Source organism: Caloenas nicobarica, chromosome 3 (assembly GCF_036013445.1).
Source record: "Caloenas nicobarica isolate bCalNic1 chromosome 3, bCalNic1.hap1, whole genome shotgun sequence".
Taxonomy (NCBI): domain Eukaryota; kingdom Metazoa; phylum Chordata; class Aves; order Columbiformes; family Columbidae; genus Caloenas; species Caloenas nicobarica.
The window spans coordinates 67,631,267-67,653,135 of record NC_088247.1 but is presented as its reverse complement, the minus strand read 5'-3'; the positions used below and the strand labels follow the sequence as shown (position 1 = coordinate 67,653,135).

Here is a 21,869-nt window from a genome sequence, read left to right as displayed (position 1 = left end):
AGAGAGATGTACACCCTTGTGCGCGCACACACACACACATTCTGCTTTGCCCTATCTCAGTTACAGCATAGTCCTACCCAGGGTCGTTACAATGTACACATTACATATTTCAAGCAAACATGAAAATGAATCAAACAGGAGGAGAGATAAGCACAGATAGATTGGAGCCTGCTGAGGAAATAAAAGGCAGTAATCTGCCTGACCACTGGACTATTCTTCCTGCTTGGATTTAAGTGTCCTTTCCCGTTAGTTGCTGCGGAGCACTGCCTACTCTGAAGTGAAAAAATTAAACAACTAGTAAGAATGAAGTAACATTCAGTGGGACAATTATTTGGTATAACTCCAAAACTAATTGTTTCTGAAGTGATGTTTAAACCAACGTCGGCACAAGGCATGAGTTCCTGGCTCACGGCCAGCACCTTATAATGCGTATTAGCGCAGATGGGGAGTTCCTAAAAGTTAGAGAGAGGGAGAGGGAGGGAGGGAGAGAGAGAATGTGCATTTTCAGTGCTCACTCTGCGTTTGTTTGTATCCTCCTCCTTGCCGAGGTTAGAAGAATACCTGTGTAGTGCTGCTTTATTATGATTTCTGCTGAGCCTCAGAATAGGTTCTGGTATTTTTTTTAGGTGGACTGCCAGCTGCCGATCTTGCTGTTGACAGTAAAAGCAGATATGTCTGTTGCTCACTGCCACTAGCACTGACCATGACCCTTCACACCAAAACCTCTGGAGTTACCCTGCTGCACCAGATTCAAGGCACTGAACTGGAGACACTGGGCAGACCTCAGCTGAAGATTCCCCTGGAAAGATCGCTCAGCGACATGTACGTGGAGAGCAACAAGACAGGAGTTTTTAACTACCCAGAAGGGGCCACTTATGATTTTGGTACTACGGCTCCAGTGTACAGCTCTACTACTCTCAGTTATGCCCCTGCTTCTGAATCTTTTGGGTCCAGCAGTCTGGCAGGATTTCACTCACTGAACAATGTCCCACCAAGCCCGGTGGTGTTCTTGCAAACGGCGCCTCAGCTCTCACCCTTCATCCATCATCACAGCCAACAGGTACCCTACTACCTTGAAAACGAACAGGGCAGTTTTGGGATGAGGGAAGCTGCTGCTCCAGCCTTCTACAGGTAAATGCTACACATAATTTTTCTTCCTCCTTTAAGCTGACCAACTGAGAAAATTAGAATGTGAAAATCTGTATGCCCTAGTATTTTCTTTTTGTGTAAAGGTCCGTGTGATTTAATTGAATCATCCACTATATCCAGAGCATAAAAATACCATAAAATAAAACAAGACTGTAATTCACAGCTCACTGTAAGCTGTAAATTTTGAAAACTGTACATAAATGAGAAACAAATGGGATAATGAGTATAAATGTTTCCTGGGAAGACATGAAATCATAACTGATTAAAGAATGGCAAACTACCTCCCTGTTGCAATATATTAGAATCACTGTCTGTAGTATACTGAACACATTTCTGTGTGTGAGTGGTTGTTTGTTCAGCTCTTAGCTGGTAGTAGAGTATTTTTCTCCTCTGGCTTCCTTTACAGTGTGAGAAGTAGCTTATGTAGGAAGTAGTTCAGAAGCACAATATCCTTCCTAATCAAACTGTTAGAGCTGACTCAGTGACAGTATTTCAGTCAGTGACTACCTTCATGAGTTCTCTTAAGAGCTGTGTACATATTAACCTGCATTTTTCATTGCAGGGTGATATATGCTAACCATAAATCTGGCATGCTGCATTTCAAAAGATAAGATTTTTGGTTTTTTAAAAAATTTTTATCCCTCAATAGGAGTTTTTGTTGTTGTCTGAAATAGAGAGGTAAAAGCGTCTTTGAAGGGGGGGGAATAATTTTCCTTGATTTAAATTTTCAGTTGTGAAAACATTTACATAATTTCTGAAGTAAACGATAGAAATTGATAGAACTGTTGCTTCCAAGAAAATGTAGTTGTACACACCAATACCCACACTGTTAATGTTTGTGCAGTGTTAATAGCATAGTTTTGCGTCAGCTTATTATACATGGCTTCAGTGAAGCAAAGTGAACAGTTAGATGTATTTGTTTTTCCTAAATTCTGTCTGTATCTGTTTATTTGAGAGATACAGGTGAGTTTTCTAGAAATGGAATGATTCTGAAAAAATAAAAGCAAGTTATTCTTTCCTTGTCAAGGGCCAGACTCTGCCAGACTTATTTGCACAATATAACATGTTGCTGGGATCAACGCTATATGTTGTTAAAGATGGTCTAACCCAGCCTGAGTAAGAATCTGGTAGCAGAATGCAGTGTAAAAAAAACAGATGAAGTGATTGTGCTTTTCACAAATGATTAATCGGTTTTGGGGACCAGATGGAAAGAAGACAGGTGAAATGAAAGATAATGATTATGGCAGACTGTCCAGTACAGTGTTCTGTTAAATGAATTGGTTCAAACAAAATGCTTTTTACTGCAACCAAATACAATACCTCTATGAAGAGTGAATACATGTCAGAGCATAAAGATCTTGAATGATTACCAGTGACTTGAGAGTGAAACTGCTCTTTGTGCTAGATTAAAGTTTGGGGTTTTTTTTACATTAATATCCAATGCAAACCTACGGCAAAAAGTGTGTAAGTGGCCTTAGATATGAAAACAGTGGAGTAGTGAGTTTGTGAAGTTGAAATACACAGGCAGAAAATGTGTTATAGTCAGAGTATTTTACTTCAGGAGCAATGAAGACCAAGAATCACCTGGAAATACAAGTTGAACTATGGAAATAATGTCAATTTATTTTTAAACAGTGATTGGAGGTGGGACACTTCAGAATAAAATTAACGTACTTTTTTAGTGTAACTACTGGAGCAAATATGTAAGGCCAGTGCTGGATTCTCCATTTCCTGACATTTCTGATCAAGGACGGCTGTCTGCCTTGGAGATGTGTTTTAGTTATATGTAATTGATGGGGCTTAGTGCTGCTGTAATTAAGTGAAATTCTGATCTTGGATATGCAGGTGGTTTATCTGCATACAACGTTATACAAATGATTAAATGGCCCCTTCCAGCTATGATTCTGTAAAATATATCTTATATAGTAATAAGAAATGTTTATCAACATGCTTGCTATGATTATCTTGTGTTAACATGCATAATACTGTTGGAACTAAATTGATAAAGTAATTGCTTTTTTCTTTTGATTTTTGCAAGATTGTAAATACAATGTTTTCCTCCACACAACATTGAAGATTAGGTCTTTATTCTTGTGTTTTGGAGCGAATCCAATTGCCAGTAGTCTGTGAAAATAATTTGAATAGGTGTTCAGTGCCTGGGAAATAATTAAATATCTAATCGTGGGGTTTAAGAATAAGATCTTTAAAAATATTGTAATGCATGATTTTTCAATTTGGTTTATTCATTTGGCTAATCTCATTGATTTCAACTGGATTATGGGAGGAAAGAGGCATGGGACAGCGTAGTCTGGCAATAAATTGATGCTGGAGATTAGAAGATGTCCAGCTACCAAAATGGTGTGTTTCGGGAACAACCTACCAGTAGGAGTGGTGAAGGCAAAAGTTCTTAAACCAAAAGCCCTAACAAAATTTAAAATGTATCATGATCAGTTTACGATATGGCTGCCTGGTTCCATAATAAGTGATGTTACCTAAAACCCAGAAGGACTCCTCTGCAGTTCTTATTTACCTTTGTGTGTAAAAGAATTGTGCTGTTTTGCTTGTAAGATGGAAATATTTGTATTGCATCATCCTATTATATTATGGATTGGAGATGCAAATAATGCATTCTGTTATGCAAGCAGCTAGGACAATAAATAATCATAGGACAGAGCTGAAATTACATTCTCTGAATACTTGGATAAAATGTTAAAAATCTTCAGTAACAAAACTCAAAACTTAACCGTATATGATAAGGAAAGCGTCTAATGTCATTTGGCTTTGTTAATAAGTATTCAAAATCATGCTGACTATAGCCACATGTATTAATTCTGAAGTTATATTTTATTTCTTTCAAATTGTGTTTGCTTTTCCAAAAGGCTTTGTCTCTTACTGCAGGATAATGACAGACTTCTATATCTAGCTGAAGACCATAAAAATACACAGAAAAAAGAACAATTTTGTAAAGTATACAAAAAACATACCAATCTTCTTCTTTCTGGAGCTCCTAAATCATGGGACATCAGAATCTGAGAAGAGAGAAGGCACTTAATTAGTTCAAATTGTGCTGTCTTTAAATAGGCTCCTTTCATGTCTGACCTTGTGGCTGTTTTTATAGGGAGCCAAACTAAAATACCTTTCCCTTATCTTACAGTGTTAGTATCTTCCAGTAAGAGGGAGAAGGCATAGCGCTGGTTATGTTTTTAATTCTCTTTGAATGTAACATGTACTTTATTTTCTCAATCACTTTTATGTCTGGGTTTTTTTGTTTTGTTTTGGTTTTTTAATTAAATGCTGACTAGTGGTTTATTATTACAGGAAATCCTATACTCATGCATATTAGGGTAAACAAATTAACATATTTCTTTTGTTCTTAACTTTTAAATTTGGGTTCTGGCCATTTGTGGTTATTTCCCTGTGCTATTTGGCAGGTTTCTTTTTCATTCAGGGAAAAAACAAGATGCCTTTCAGCAGATGATTTACCTCGGCAAATTCCTGTAAGCAACAGCAAAGATGAATCCTTTTTGTTCTGGCAGTGTGTGGGGTTCCAGTGTCATCCCACTGAGTCTACACTTCTCAGATCTGAAGTAAAATCATGCCTGTATTTCGGGCTCTCCATAGCCTGTGCTTAGAGCTGCTTCCAAATTTGGCCAAAACCCGTGTAAAAATGGACTGCATCTCCCAGCTACCTGACAATGGGGTTGTCTGTCAGTCCGTAGTGGGTAATAGAGGCAGAGCAAATCAGTGCACAAACAGAAATATCAGTCAAAAAATCGTTCACTGCTCCCTCGCTTTTAGTAGCTTGTTTATGAGTATCTTCTAGTGTCTCGGGCTCTGGGTTTAGGTTAATACAATAAAGTATTTATTTAGGTTTAGTCTCAATTATCATACTGAAATTGACAATGAAACATTTTAAACCTACTGTTCCCATCAGAATGATCACAGCTTTAATATTTAGTGCTTGCTTAAATTGAGAAAGATGAAAATGTAGATTCATCCCCCTTCCTCTGTAATTCATAAATGTTTCAGTCTGAAAAACAGTTACTTAACCTAATATGGGGGTGGTTTTGCCTGATTCATTATGACTGTTTCTAGCTGTTCATGTTGGGTTCTAAACAATGAGGATTTCTCCAAATTTTGAAATAAAAAGAATGTTGCAATGAATGCAAAATTCAAAGTTTTTTTCTTTTTTCGTTTTTCTTTTTTCGTTTTTCTTTTTTTTCTTTTTTCTTTTTTCTTTTTTCTTTTTTCTTTTTTCTTTTTTCTTTTTTCTTTTTTCTTTTTTCTTTTTTCTTCTTTCTTCTTTCTTTTTTCTTCTTTCTTTTTTCTTCTTTCTTTTTTCTTCTTTCTTTTTTCTTCTTTCTTTTTTCTTCTTTCTTTTTTCTTCTTTCTTTTTTTTTTTCTTTAAATGTACTATAAGGTATTCCATAACATGAAGAAGTACTATATAATGTAGTGGGTTTTGTTGTTGTTGTTTATTTTTCTTTAAAACATTAATCTGTTCTGGGGTCCTCTCTTGAACAGTTCGAGTGCTCTGGCAGCTTCTTGAACACCAGGAGTGTTCCTGTTTTCAGAGGTTCTGCTGTTATCTCTGACAACTATACAGCAATAGATGACTGTAATGAAAGAGACAAGAAAACATGGAGTTATCCTAGTTCATGGAAATATTGTACAGATAAACCTGTTAAATGTTCTGAGATACTCACACATTACAATTATGAGTGACTTGTACAAACCAGCTTTGCTGTTTCTGCAGCTCTTCTTAGAGAAAGTGCTGATGTGGCTCCTGCTGCAAGTGTGCTTGCACCATAAAGTCATCAGCCCATATTGCTGAGGAGCACATGTGTTCTGTGCCTCTGTGTGCCCCTGGATAAGGCCAGGCAGTAGTGGAAAGGGGTAAAGGAGCTCTTATGCTGCTTCATTATTTACTTTCTGGCAAAGCAGGGAGATGGATCTCACTTGATTTCTCTGAGCTTCCTTTTCAAAGTTTTTTTGTTATTGAAGAAAACTTTCCTCACTTCTTTAACAGATGTATTTTTTGCATAAACCACAGGCCCAGGAAGTGCTCCATACACCAAATCCTTTCCATGTAGATTTAAAACTTGTGGATAAAAACAAGTTGATGGGGTTCATCTGATTAAATGTGGACACCTCTGTCTTTATTCAGTTTTCTGCTCCTTAGGCATCTGGTGCCATTTGAGAGGCTGTCAGGTCAGATAGGTCTGGCAAATATGACACAGGGCCTACTGTGTAGCTATGCCTTTTTGGAGTAGCAGGTAGGTGTTCGTGAGCTTCATCACCTGGAACACTTCAAATGGCATGTGGCAGGGACAACAGCATCGAACCTTCAAATGGATTCCCTTAGTGTATGGATTCACAGAAGCGCTGTGAACACACACATTGCTTCTTTCTGAGGTACCTGATGAAAAAAGACCAGGTGCATTAGGCTCTAAAAGTGCAAGTTTCTCTTTCTATGCTATAAAAGATGGCAAAAGGGACTCATTCTAGTACAGATATCTACTGGATGAAGATGGATGCCTATTGGTGTCCAAAGTTACGTGAAATTAATCCCACCCGTATGTCTCCTGTTTCTAAGGTGTCAAAACAGTCACCATCTGTAATCTCCTTTCAGATAGGCACTGCAATATGTCGAGAGGAAGATGAGGAATTGACTGTGTGTCACTGGCCTTGATCACTCTTGCCCTGAGGCTAATGAAACAACACACAATGCTGGCCGTATCTGCTCTGATAGGGAAAGCATTAGTTGCTGGCACTAGTTCCTTCAGCAAATGCAAAGTGAACAACCAGTGCCAGCATTTTTTATTTAACCAACAAAAAAGGCTGGCCAGAGCTAAGGCACAGCTCCAAACAAACACTGAGGAGAAGAGTCCTGCAACTGAAGTGTGTCTGCTTCTAACAAACTGAGGTTTTGGTAATTTTGATAAGTTGATACTGTTGAGAGTGAAACACTAAAAGTAATCGTGAGCTCCCTGATCTGTCTGCAGGGAGTTTTCTCTTATGTATTTGGGCATCAGAACTGAGATTAGAGTGGAGATATAGAGTCCTTCAACACTCTCATTTAAAGTGTTGCTTTCATTGCATTTATTGTGGAGGTTGTTTGTAAAGTTTGCTGTACAGAGAGAAGTCACATCTGAAGTTGCACACTGTCCTATGTATTTGGGTGGCCTTTCCCGTGAACTACAAGAGGTCATAATTTACCATAGCTCATGAGGAACCCTGATCAATGTGACACTGGGCAAGGCAAGGCATTTCTGCTTTTATGCCAAGCCCAGATTCCAGTTGCTGGGAGCATTCTTACATCATCCGAATCAAAATATTTCTTCTTCTGATGCAAGACTATGTACATGTGAGATACTGTTTGCCAGATTTAATCTGCCACATACACTGATACTTGTTACAGTCAAGAAGATCAAAAATCTGAGAGATAATATTCTTCCTTGACAAGATATTGATAACAATATTGGATTCAGGAATCATCTGGGTGTTTTATTTTAACCTCTTACTAGAAAAAGGAAATATGGCTTTCAGAAAACACAAAGCTTAAATATGACTATCCTAAACATAAATCCTATTTGATAGTTGTACGTAACAATTGCAGTGGTCTTCCAACCATTTCAGTGACTTAACTAATGACACAACAGGCAGCATCTATATAAATAAGATACCTCCCTTTCCATCACTGCATGGAAGCCATTAGTAAAAGTAAAAAACAGTAAAAGTTGAAAGTCAGAAGTAACTCAGATAACTTCTTAAACAAGCAGTTGGTGACTAACTGTGGACAGCCGTGCGTAGAACCACTTCCTATCCCGTGGGTAGAATTTCAGCCTGCAATGACTGTTCACGCTTGCTGTCCATCTTGAATCAGACAACATGGGTGGAATATGTTGTGTTCTGTTTCCACAGGCTATGATCTCACAGCACTGCCAGCTGTCAAAAACTGCCTCCCCAGGACCCAGGCAGCAGCATCTGTGTGGAGCAGCTGCTGAATGCTATGGGGGAGAGCCTTCCTCTGCCTTTGACGATGACACACCAGTGAGCATCTAGGCAGCACTGGGCTGCATTTAATGCACATGCATTTCACTTCCCATTTGTAAGCTGTGCAAGTAAGCAGCGTATTTTTCTGTCTTGATCACCTTATCCAAATAAGGAGACTGCTTTTAACTGATTTTTTTAGAGAAAAGCTGTATTTTTATTTGAATTTTTTTTTTTTTTTTTAGTGTTTCATCAATCTGCAGTGCAAATGTCCAATTTGATTGCTACTTCCGGTCTTCCCTCCCTCTTATTTTATTACTCGCTATCATGCAGGAACACTGCTTTGATCACTGCAGACTACTTCAATACTGATTTGTGTTGCTAAGACATGGCTATGGAAAACTTTCTAGGATGCTACAAAGGGGGCATCAAAGCTAGGAAGAAGGGGGAAGGAAAATTTACTGCAACACATGAAAAGCCTTAGCTTGTGCTAAATAAAAACAGTTAGGAAGATGCTGTGCAGAAAGCAGCAGCTGAAAAAGAAGATGCACCATAAAATTTAGGTTCCGAATCTTAAATCACAACACTAGGAAACTCTTAATATGCTTTCCAGATAGCCTGCTTTGTGGTCTTTACAAATAGCCCTGCTAAAATTGCAGTAGATAATGCCTACTGATTTATTTGTATTTCCCTTTTTTTTTTTTTCCCCCCACTTAAACATAATTCAGGTTTGTGAGACACGATCTATTCATCCATACATCCATACAAAATATTCTGATTTTTGCAACTTTTTTTTTTTCCTTTCTAGCTTATCTGTACACAGATGGAGGCTGAGAAGGTTCTAAGTCTATAAACCATCACTTAATTCTGCTATTGAAGACAAGTACCATTAAATCTGGTCTTCGGCAAAAATAATATGTCACATAATCTCTTGTCATCTGTGTTTTCAGTTTATAAATCTAGTAAGCATTCTTAAAACATTGTTTTGCTGAGTTATCTTGATCAAGCGGTATCTATTTTTTATTCAGCAACTTGTAGGAGCTGGTGTCTGAAGAAAATTAATTCAAATAAGTGTTCCCTGCTTTGGTTATTAGTTACAACTTGAACTTGACTGTAAGATCCTTGTTTCAAATTACATATCACAGAATCCTTGTATCCAGGAAACTGTTAGCAGTGGCAAAGAATACTATGGCTGAGAGTGTGCACCAAATCTAGATATGGGGGGCTCATATGACCAAGAACAGCTTTGTCTTTTTGTTCCATTCTGCAGTAAAATGATACTCCTCTTTCAGCCAAACTGATAAACATGTGATAAAAATGTATACATTGCCAGTATATGAGCCACAGTAGCACATTTGTTACCTTGCAATAATTTTGCATGGTTTGGACTATTTAGAACATATAGGCTGAAAGGTATTTATAGATTCGTCTTGCCATGCTGTGGGAAATACAATCCTAATTTTCATTTACAAGGGTACCAATGAGAGATAAAGCATGCAAATCCTGGAAATGATAGTTGAGCAGAATATTAAAAATCTGAGACCATTCTAATTAGGTTCATGGAGAAAGGTGGTGAGATAGAAACTCATTAAAGATAACATAACTGAAAGTGTTGATGGCAGCAATACCAGTGGAGCAAAACTCCACTTTATTTACAGACACTTCTGGTAACACTGCTTATTATTAAGTCTGTCTAGGTTCGTCTCTTTTTTGCTTACTTATGCTGTCCACCTTTGGCTCATCTTTTCAGTGTTAGATGATTGTCTCAGGTAATATTTTTTAACATTTTGACAAAAAAGGGCTCCACTTTCTAAATATCATGAAGGGAAAATAAATTTTTTCTATATTCATGCAAAAAACCTTGAAACTTTTTCACTGAACAATGTAGACACTTCTGTATTATAGATGTAGTCCTGATAATTAGTAGTGTGGGGATGCTGTCAAATCAGGTCTATTTTTGTTTGATTTTCTCCAGAAAACCTACTCAAATTTAAGCTACAAACTCTTGAAATATTTCACTATTCACAGTGGGAATTTGTTTGCATTTAATAGCTAAATTATATGAAATTCCATGTCTCATGCATGCTGCATCCTCTCAGTGATTATATTTTGACTTTATTGCAAAAGCATCCTTCTCTGAGAAAACCTATGAAGTTGTTTCATTGCACAGCTGCATGGCTTTTGAACAGGACTTTCTCTGCAGTTATTACTGTGAGCTGAGGTAAGTTACTGAGAGATGAGCATCACAGAGTAATGTAAGTTTGAAGGAGATTATCTGGTCCATATCCTGCTCAAATCAGGTGTAACTTCAAAGTTAGATCAGGTTACTCAGGCCGTTATCCAGTTGAGTTTTGTAGATATCAAGGAACGGAGACTCCAAATCCATACAAGACAATCAGTTACAGTGCTGAATGACTATAGCTGTGGAAAACTTTTCCCTGATGTGTAATCACAATATTCTTTGCCCAAAGTTGTGTCAGATGTCTCTCATCCTTTCACAGTATGCCTCCCTCTGTTTCCCATTATATAGTCGAACATAGCAATCAAGTCCTGCCTTAACCTTCTCTTCTGAAGACTATACAAATGCAATTCTCTGAGCATGTCCTTATATGTTATTTGTTCCAGCCCACTCCTCATCTTGGTGTTGATGCAGTTTGTCAGACTGTTTTCAGCTTGGAAGCCCCAAACTGGAAGCAGCCTTGCAAGTGCCAAGGCGAGGGGAGCAAGCTCTGCTCTCAGCCTCCTGTCTGTATTTATGTTAATATAGCCCAGGATGTGTTTGGCTTTCCTTGCTGCCAGGGCACGCTGCTGACTCTGGTTCACCTTGTCCACCAGGATCTGCAGGTCATTCCCTGCAGAGCTGCTTTCCAGCCTCTTCTGTATTTCTGCAGGGGGTTATTCCACCACAGGTGCATGGCTCTGCATTTTCCAGTGTTGAACTTTATGAGATTCCTGTTGGACCATTTCTCCAGCCTGTTGAGATCCCTCTGATTAGCAGCTTTGCTTTGCAGCATATCCGCTCTGTGATGGATATGGTACCCTGAATACCTTTACATTTCACTTTTTATCTTCAGCTCGGTCATCTGAGGGACTGAGACTTGGACTAGGGACAGGGGCTATAAACACAACTGAAAAAGCACAAGTGCATGTTTCAGAGCATGGGGAAATAAGAAGGCTGACATGGAGGAACAGGGAATACGGAGGTGAGACTATGTAGAACAATCTTCCTCACAAAAAAAAAGGTGCAACTCTTGCATTTTATTCCTGTCCATTATAGATTTACCCAGATGATAATGGATTAGCCTGGCTGTTGGTTCCTTCAGTAGCCCAAGTGGCAGAGGTCAGTACTGTAGATGTGAACTTCCATCACTCCTGAATCAGAAGGACTCAAGGAGATCCTGTTTTGGGTGTTGATTGTTTAATTTCTTTAAAGCCTTGGTATTTCTCAAGCACATAGGGAAAATGTAATAAAGTGACATCAATAAGATCATAACATCAGCCTTCCCAAAGCTGAAACATGTCAGAACTAAATTTGTGGGCATATATATTTCTCTCTGCCTAATGTCCTAACGTGAAATGAACATAGCACTGCTTTACCACACAGGGCCCCTAGGAATTCATTGGTGTCTGTGAAGTGCCCAACTGTTGTAATGCAGAGTGCTACTGAAAGTCACATGTGGAAAATCGACAAGACTATTTTCGGAGTAGGCATGAATAAGAAAGAAGCCATGAGGTTACATATGAGCAAGGGTGAAAACATCCAAAATATTGGATAGGTGCTCAGTCGACAATTGTGGAAATAAACAATGGTTTTAGTAAACACAGTATCTGAAATAGAACAAAAATGGCTTACAGGCTTGTTAAACACATACCAGGCCTTTTTCTCAGAAAACACCCATATTTCCATTTCAGTCCTTAAATGGAATTGTATGCTCAGCTACCTTGCATTTATTTATTTCATAGGTAGATAAGAGTTGACTGCACAGAAGCAAGGAGTTGATGCACCAGTTCTTTATGTTCTCTAATTTGTTTCTGACATGGAATCTGAGATATGACGCTCTATTCACTGTATCCCATACTTAAGGTGAAGGATTTTGCTGGTTTCATTTCAGCAAAGCATTGAAGATATTACTCTTCAGAGGAAGAGATGTGTTTCAGTACAAAAATCAGTACAGAAGCAAATATTAAATGCTGTCTGTACTCTTTTTTTTTTTTTAAAGCATTTAAGAAAATTTCATAGGCCAAGACTGCCTTTTCATCAAGATCTAAAACGTTGCTGTATGGTTAACACCAGTTTCTTTATTATTTATTAAATGGCAACATTAGGTATTAATAGCTTCAAGCTGTTTTCATGTATGACCCATTTTCTGATTCATACATGCCTTGTTTCCTTTCTCTCTAATTCACTTTATTGTCAACAAATGTGGATCTGTCTGGAAATGGCAAGCAACCTGAAAGCTGCATTGCCTAAGAGACTGGCCCCGCTTCTGCAACTTACAGGTTGTTTCAGAACTAAAACCCAGGAAGGCAGAGCAAAATGAGTTGTCTTGCTTATTACAGGGGAGATATGGTAAGAAATAAGTGAGAACAGGTCTCCAACAGCTCCACTTCAGGACCTCTGAGGAGAGCCACGTTTAAGTCACATAGCAGCCTAAAATGAAGCTGGGAGGTGGTCTTTGTAGGGTAGACCTGATACGAGATTACTTGGGAAAAGTCTCCTTGTCCCAGATAAATTACTCTGGTCTGTGTCTGCTGACTACTTATTACTTTTCTGATAACACTAAGGGGCAAATTTAAAAAAATAAGGACAAAGTCTGTGTCTTATGGCCAATTCTGCATCCCAGCTTCAAAACCAGAGTTTTCATTGTAACTTTCTCTCTCTCGAGAGGTTCAAGACTGTTTTTGTGAAAACTGAGACTCCTTAAAAAGTAATGTTAGGCGTATGTTAGTCCAACCAAAATAAGCCAAATAGAAACAAAACAAATACGGATCTAATGGAAAGGAAGTAAACTATATCAGAGTTTGATAAATCTGAAATCACTAGCATCACCGTACACCTCAGTCATCTCAGCATAGTCAAGGAATGGAGGTTTTATGTACTACATACTGTGAATCATTACATGGGAATCCCTACAGAAATGTTTGGAACAGATGTTTCTGCAACTGGGAAATGAATGGAGTGTGCTGTCCAGGTGTTTGTCAGTGTCATGCTCTACACTAAAATTGTCATGGGGAAAAATTAATTGAAAAGCTACTTTTATTCCTTGGATTCCCGTGTTGGTACTATCAGCACTCTGAAGCTGATTTCTTTGCCTGTTTAATCCTTGGACAATGTGAGGTGCTATGTTCCTATGGGTAGACAAATGCACAGCTACTGTATAGAAGGAACAAGTCATGTACAGGATGACGTAGTAAAAAAATTAATTTATACTTGCAGTCAGGTGTTCTGAGCTAAGTTTGAAGTTCAGTATAGATTCCAGTACACAGCAGATCAGATATCAATCCTCATATTAAGTTAGCTTAAGTCTAATACTGAACTGAATTAACACCCCACTAGAGAAAAGTAATTCCTGTTGAATATGATTTTGCATAGATCTAATCTATAACCCCACTTCAACTGTATTTTCTGACTAAATGAATTCGTAATGATGGGAACATACTGCATCCATAAGAACAGTTTGAACTATTGTGATTCATTAATTTAGCAAGGCTACCTTATTACATCCATGTAGTTACTACAGAGTATTTTTGAGATGGATTGATGGAATTATGAATCTTGCTGCTAAACATGAAATTACCCTTACCCTTTTTTTTTTAATAGCAATAACATCTGCTTAAGCTCTTACGACAAAACTTCAGCCAGTTCAATTTCTTGTCTGAGAAGGAGTATCTCCTGTCTCCCTAAACAAAAAAAGAACCCAAACCATTTCTTAGATGGTGCTTTGAATATGAACCAAATCTAAACCAAAACCTACTTGCAGGTAGCTATTCATGTATTATAAGTCCAACTAAGAGTTGATGCCTTTTGTGTTTGGTGGATTTTTGTGGGTCTGCAGAGCTGCATCATATCAGGGGTGAGATGCTGAGGCTGGAGAATGAAGACAAAATTAAGACATGTTCAGTCAGAATCTATGCACTGTTGTCTTATCTTTCCACTTTACCTATTATACTTTCCAAGATACCCTGATTGAAACTGGATTTGGATTCTGGATTTGGCTACTGACTGATGTTGGTTAGAATTATGTAGCTTGGTGATCTGTAAATCTATATAAATGTAAAATCAAATGATCATGGTTTCAAGCTTGGATATCTAATACTACGTGCTTGAATTAAAAAATAAGTACCTGAGATGCTAGATTAAGCCATGTGATGAAAGACAGTACAATTTTAAAACTGTTATTGACATTTCAAAATATTTTTATTAAGGTGAAAACAAAATTTAAACCAAAACATAACTAAATCAAAGAACATAGGCCTTTGGGCAATAGTTGAAATATCGACCTATTTGTCTTCTAGAATACTTTTGGTATGCTTTTGAATACATGGACTGTTTGAAAATCAAGTGTTAATTTTGGTCATATTTATACCACACCAGACAAGAGCCTGGTGATGTGTCCTAACCCACTGCTAATTCAGATAATTTTCTGGAAGAGTAGTGTCTGAAATACAGCATTGGAAACTTCTAGGACCATTTCCTGAGAGGAAATGCGAAATCTGTTATGTTGTTTTGAAGAAAGGTGAGTCACAGCTGCTCAGTCCTAACATCTGACCAGGAGGTGGCTGTGGTTGGATCCCACTGACCTTCCCAGAGCAGAGGTGAGGAGAGACGTGCTGCTGTCAGCTGCCATCCTCAGCTCCACAGGGAGCTTCTGCTTCCCTCTTGAGGCTTGTGCTAGACCGTGGCGGGTTAATATGTTTGCCGTGACAAGCTTAGTGCCAGCATCCACTTCCAACATTCAGTTGTATGCAACAGAGAATGTTTTGGCTAGAAATGAGTAAATGGATGGGTTTTCTGCCATAGGTGGCCATTAAAGAATATTATGCAACAAGCAGATGTTGAAACCTGGGTGATTTTTCTTTTTCCTTTTATTTATAAGAAGCTTGCATATCTGGAAAATAATAAAGGGTAAGATTCAGCTGGGATTCCTTTTGTCTAGTACACCGGTATTAAGTGCGTCCCATGTGAACACATAATAATACGGTTTTAAATGTCATGACAGAAATGTGTCTGCTGTGTCCATAATACTGTACATTTAGTTCTGCGTGAATTTGTCTATCTAATAGACTTTTTCCTTCCTTTGTAATTTATAGGCCAGGGAGCAATTACTGCCTACTGACAATAAGAAGTGAGAAGATTAATGAGGTGCTGTATTGTGGTACCTCTGAAGCATTTGAACTTATTCTCTGTTGCTATGAGGAATAAGAAGTGACACAGATAGGTGACAGGGCTTTGCCAAAACAAAATGCAGCTTATTAATGTCTTGAAACAAAATTATCACCAACACAAAAGGCAAATGTAGGGATTTCTCACAGACCTAATTTCCCACACATTGCTGCATAAATTACCCCCAAAATATGTCAACAAGAAGTTTTGCAAACACATATTATGTCTAGTTGGCTATATGGATGTATTTCTTGCCTTCCATGAGCCATGTTCTCTTTGCTTACTATTGTTTGCATAGTCAGCACTTGCAAATTTAGCTGTGGGCTTTATCTGAATGAATAATAGAGCTGCTTTAGGATAATTTAGGTAACATATTTGTAACACTTACTATTTACTGTTTGGTTAGTAATGATGATTAAGACACTTGCACATGAAGAAAGACAGAAATATCTGCAGTCTATAAGCAGGAAAGAGAAGATACAGAGGAATGAGGACAAGAATACCGTGCAGTTTTTCAGTGTGCTATTTTAACACTTTATACTGTTGCAATGTTACCATTAGACTGATCGACTGAAAGCTGCCACATTCCCCTACCACATTTCTGGTTACAACTCATTGCATTAGTAAGCCAGTGTGACCGCAGCTGAGCTCCTTCCCTCCTCACCCTGCATTTTCTGGCTTCCTCCCTTGTTTCAAGTCTTGTGACTGTGTGTTGAACAGCATCAATTTGCTACTCTGGACCTAAGTGTCTGTGTCCAGAAATGAAGGGAGAGCAAGACTTCCTGGTCTGGCAGCAGTTACTTCTTCTTGGACATAAAGAAAAATTACAGCCTTTGTAGCCTTTAGCACTAAATTTTCAGAGAGGTGCTGAACACTTATGGCTTTCCATGAAGGGAAGAAGGGCTATGTAGGATCCAAGAAATTTTAAATAATTTTGAAAATCAGTTTGGCAGGGATGTCTCAAATTGTATCCTTTGTATAACAATCTCTTCAGGTTCCATTTTTTATTAATTTTAGTTTCCATTTCTTACACTTCCAACTGTATTTTAAACATATGTAATTTTCTGTTTCTAGAGATCCTCTGTGACAAATGTAGTTAATAGGTCGTATTTTATTTCACTGTGTGTCCTCAGGCCCATGCCTTAGAAAGCTAGCACACACCTAACAATTAGGCTACATGGCATTGCCGGCTTCACTGCTTTCTTTCAAACTCTAACATGTTTATCACACGGTGTACTGTTCATTGGTATTCAAAGTATGAACTTGCACGCAAAGTTGAATTCAGCACTTTCCAGAGGACAAGAATGAGTCAAGTACCTCATCTGGAGCAATATTTCCCCACAGATTTTGTGAGGCATCGTGTTTCTGTGGTTCCATTTTGACTGACAGGACAAACTATAGCATGCTGCTTTGAGGTTTGTGTCTTCCCTACTAGGGTCCAGACATCTGAAGACTGAAAATTGATATAATTCATGATGAATTTTTCTTAACAGAAGAAGAAGAGTATATAGCAAGATGCAAAGCACAGGTATTCTTTTGGCCTGATGGTACTATAGTGTTGTGAACACTTTTAGCAGTCCAGCTCTGCAGCTGAAATGCAACCCTTCTATGCAATGACTGGTCGGTATGGCATGTTTTCAGACCGGCTATTTGCCTTCTGTCATGCTTCTGCCACCTATCCATTGACTGTTAATTCTCAGCCATGTGCTTTTGTCCCATCTGTTAGACTTGTTATACTTTCAAGCATATGCCTTTCAAGTCATATTTGAATTTTGGAGATGCATATTCCTTGTACATGGGCATCAGCTAGGACTGGTGACTCTTGTCTTTTTGGCTGTCAACCAAGTGTCACACCACAACATGCAGAGTACCACTCTTGGACTGACTTTCATCTGCTGCTGGTACTGCAGGGTAGCCATGGCCTGCAAGGAACTTAATCTACTGGTATTACTGGGATTACGTGGGTCTAGTAGCTTGGTTTGATGAAACTGGCTTGAACACAAATGGGTCCTTATGTTTTGGAACTGGTTCTTTTTTCTTTCACTGGGCCCTAGACTGTGCACTGGTAGTCCAAGGACTGCACAGGCTTTCTTCCTAGGGTTTACTATTTTGGGGCAAGAACAAGGAGCTGTGGATAAACCCCATCTTCTGGGGCAAGTACACAAGCATTTTTACATCTAGGTGTCAAATTGTCCAAAGTGCCTAGATCTATCCCTGCTGCTCATAGTATGTCTTCAGGCTGGACACTTCCACCCAGTCTTTTTCCTGTGTTCTTGGTAGCAGTGGCTTGTAGATGGCCTGGGTGGTAAACTCTTTGGGAAAAGAGTTTTGTCTCTTCTCTGTACTTTATATCAGTTGGTTCAAGAGTTCTACATGCAGATTGATGAACTTAAAAGCATTACTTTAAGTAGTCTTTTCTTTTACCAAGGCTTATTTTCCTGTGGCCTAGAGCCCTCTGATTTCTTTGTTAGAAACATGTGTGGCTGTACCAGCATTTTGTTTCAAAAGCTCCTTTTCAAATGCGGTGTACACCTTAAAGTTACATTTTCAGTTTAAAATGTCGTTTTAAAGAAAAATAGCCATTTGACATGAAAGATTGGTTTAGATTGGAATTTTTGAAACAATGTTATCTAAATTGTAGCACTGTGTTATACAATCTGCATTCCTATTTAAGATATTTTTCAGATCAGTGTAAAGGAGAGCATTTATATCTTTCAAGGATTTTTCTTTTAAAATGTCTAATGTTGGTCGCTGAAAGATTTTCCTAGGAATTTAATGAAGCTTTGTGTAATTGGTTAAACTGCAGTCCTAATGTGTACATCTGAAATATTTGGAACAAGGACATGCCCAAGAATTATAGGAACACGTGAGCCTATAAAAGTCCTCTAAAGGTACGGTGAAGGAAGATTTATGACTGATTCCTGTGTTTTTGCTGGCATTTACCTTTGAAATAGTCTTGAGGTAAGTGGAAGAATCTGACAGCACTTCCTGAAACACCCCTTTCCAATCTCTTAAGTGCATTTAACCTTTTCCTTTCAGATGGTAGGATTGTGCTAATCTGAACATTAGAAAAGAAAAAAATAGTGTAGTGCCTGAGTAATTCTGAAGAAAGTTCACCAGAAACAGTGAAACGTGGAGAAAAGACGACTTCTGGATGTGCCATATTCTTATATGAAAGGCTGAACTTCAGCTTCTTCACAAAAGCCATATTTTAATTCTAAGGCTCATATAAGAAATGCAGTAATACAAATTTTCTGCTGAGTCTTTGAGGCCTGGCATAGCTTTAATGGAGACAAGAGTGACTAGATATTCCTAAAAGTGTGAAAGCTATATGAAAGCTGTAGAAGATATACACCAGAGATTGTCAGCTGAAGCTGACCTTTTTTTTTTTTTCCCCCCCATGCTTCCCAGTTTCCAAACATATTTAATTCTTCAGATTGTTTACACTAAAGTGAGATGTCCTGTGTCCACGCTGCCAGAGTGTTTGCCCGCTGGGCCCTCCACTTTGACACACTTGTGGGCGCAGCTGATTGCCACACTCAGGCCCCTGGTGCTTCTGTCCCCAAAGCCACACAGCCACATGCCAACTCATATTGCTGCCAGAAAATCACATCTACGCGGTGCCCGGAGGCACTTTGTCTGCCAGCATTTTTTCATCATGTTTTGCATGCTTTTAGACAGTGGATTAAGGTGTTTCCCCAGATTATATGTCTCTTCATACACCAGAGCTGTGAGGTTGCTTAACTGAGAGAGGTGGTGTTGGTGACAGATAGTGCCCAGGCAAAACCATGTCTGGCAGGAGGCAGAAATGGGCAGAGAAACCCTGAGAAAGTTGGCTGGTCCTTATTTTGGATCCTGGGGAATTGAATCAAAATATTGATTTCACTAGTGTTGTTTCTCAGAGAGTAGGAAGATCATCCAGTGATCAGGGATTCAAAAGGTACATCAAAACAATAATTTGCAGAGATTTTACTCCAAAGATAAAATAGTACCATCAATTTTTAAATAAACAAATGATATCTGCCGGTTCTTAAAGGTAGCAGAGATCTGTAAATGGGCCACTTGAAATGTAAGTATGTAAAAGAATGTTTTTCTAGTGCTGCTTACCACAACAGAATCTGAAACATCAAGTATTTCTCAAATTCACTAAGGGGCAGTGCAGTGTCCAGGCTTTGGAAAGGAGATATTTAATGCACAAGTACAATAACTGGGGAATTACTAAGTAGAGAAAAGGACTGCAGAATGAAAAATAATCTAAGGGTTAGAGAAGAACATAACCTAAATACAAGTCAACAGAGTAATCTTTTGCAGAAGAGGAAAATTTTATTCTGTGAACAGAAAAACAGATGAGCAGATAATTCTGGTGGTTTAGGAGAGACTCTCAAGGCCTCTTTCAGAGTTTTTTTGCCCACTAAGAGACAAGCAAAGTCCTTATGGGAACAGCAAGAGAATGGGAGAATTAGAGAGGAGACTCTGAAATGAGGGCTGGAGGCTGAGAAGTGATGTAGCAGGAACCTTACTGAGGGAAAATGTGTACGAGGAGGGCAGTGGCAGAATTGTTCTCCTGGCTAACTGGAAACAGCTGAGGACAAATGAGCTTAATTCCCAGCAGAGAGGACTTAGGCTGGACATTAGGTAGTGAAGCAGCAAACAGTCCACAGAGAGAGGCTTCATCATTGGAAAAGTTGTAAAGGCAAGTTAAAAATGTTGTAAGGGCAAGTCTAGATATACAGTCTTCTAAGCAATACTCTGTCCCTGCTTTACTGAATGGTAGTATATAGTGATTGCAGAGTATGTAATTTCTGTAAGTCTGTTAAAGTCACTTTCACATCAAGACTGCAGGGTAGTTTGACTACTGGTAGAGCTGTCAGCAACTTCTGCTCGTGCTTAACATTGCAGAACTGTACCTATGGATGTCTCTGTATATTCTTTTTGCTTATTGTATACATGTTTATTTCTTTTTAAATGTCTATTACATGAAAAAAAATGTTTTGGTGTTTGAATATCTTTCTTTCAAAACTTTTTAAAATCAGGATTTCTGCAAAATAAAAATCCCACAGAAAATATTTTTTCCTTGAAATTTAAAAATGAGGAATTTTGTTGTCTGAACTTTTTCTTTCCAGAAAATAGATTTCTGTGCTGATTTCAGTAGTCTTCAAAACATTAATAAGATGACAATGTTTTTTCTTATTTTAGAAGTGAAATTCTGGTGAGAAACATGATGTGATTTATCAAATATTATAGCGTGCATGGCATCTCTCAATTGGTTCTTCAAAGATGTGTTTCTGGCCCTCATTTTATCCCATGGCAGTGTCCTGACACACAGAACCTCAGGGCTCCAAGGGGAGTGGTTGCTGTGATGAGGATGCTGTGTTGCCTTACAAGAGGTGCAGTCTCAGTCCAGAGTAGAAAAGACAGAAGTACAAATCGTATAAGGCAAGGCCCAATATGTAAATGAAATTTCATAGTTTTAAAGACATTATAAAGAATTTATATATTTTTAAATATTAAAATATTTTAATTCTGTTCGGACTGACTTGAAACATCATAGTTTTTCTTTTGATAGTTCATAGCACTTCTAATGAGCTGCTTACCACAGAATTTCAGAAATTTTAAGTTCGGTCTTGGTGAAAAGGATATGATTTTATCCTTTTATAAATAACTAAATAACTAAACTATATAAATATCCTTTTATATATAACTTATACTGGTCAACAAATAGCAATACTAAGGTCCCTCAATCCTTCTTTAGTTGCAGATCTCAGTATGTGCTTGTGGAACTGGTGGGGAAGGTCAAAGGAAAGTAGAGTTGCATATTAACAGGAGCTAAATAATCACGGCAGAGTGGGCTTCAAGGATACAGAGAGAGGGAGAAGAGTAGAGCCTTCCTGTCCAGGACACACCGAAAATAAGTAGTGATGGAGGAAGAAGGAGAGCTTTAGTGGAGGTGCTTGCAGGGAGCCTGGGCATGGGAGAAGTAGCCAGGCAGTCAGGCCAGGAACCAGAGGAGGGAATTTGTCCTTTCTAGACAGAGAGACTGAGACTGGAAGGAAAAGCCCAAAGGTGGAGGTAAGTGTGAGAATGGAACAAGAGGAGCTGGGTGGGTCAAGTGAGAGCACTCGACAAAGAACAGCTATGGGAAGACAGAGCAGACATTCCCACTGACAGCAGTGGCAGCAGTCTCTATTTCCTAGCTTTTACTTCTTGTAACTGGAACAGAATAAAGGAGTTGTAGTGTCACTATTTACAGCTGTTAGCAGGTGTCACTGAAATCTTTCCTCTGCTGCTTGGGAATGACAGTCAGCTCCTGCCACTGTCTGCTGGGTGGGCAAGTGAGAGGTGC

At 38.5% G+C, this 21,869-nt stretch overlaps 1 protein-coding gene across 1 annotated transcript in view; it reads left to right on the top strand.

Annotated features, from left to right (window-relative positions):
• ESR1 (estrogen receptor 1) overlaps positions 1-21,869 on the top strand; it is a 162,776-nt gene that overhangs the window by 50,793 nt on the left and 90,114 nt on the right. Inside the window, 1 exon segment of the mRNA XM_065631464.1 lies at positions 627-1,131. Coding sequence (XP_065487536.1) covers positions 627-1,131 — 505 coding nt within the window.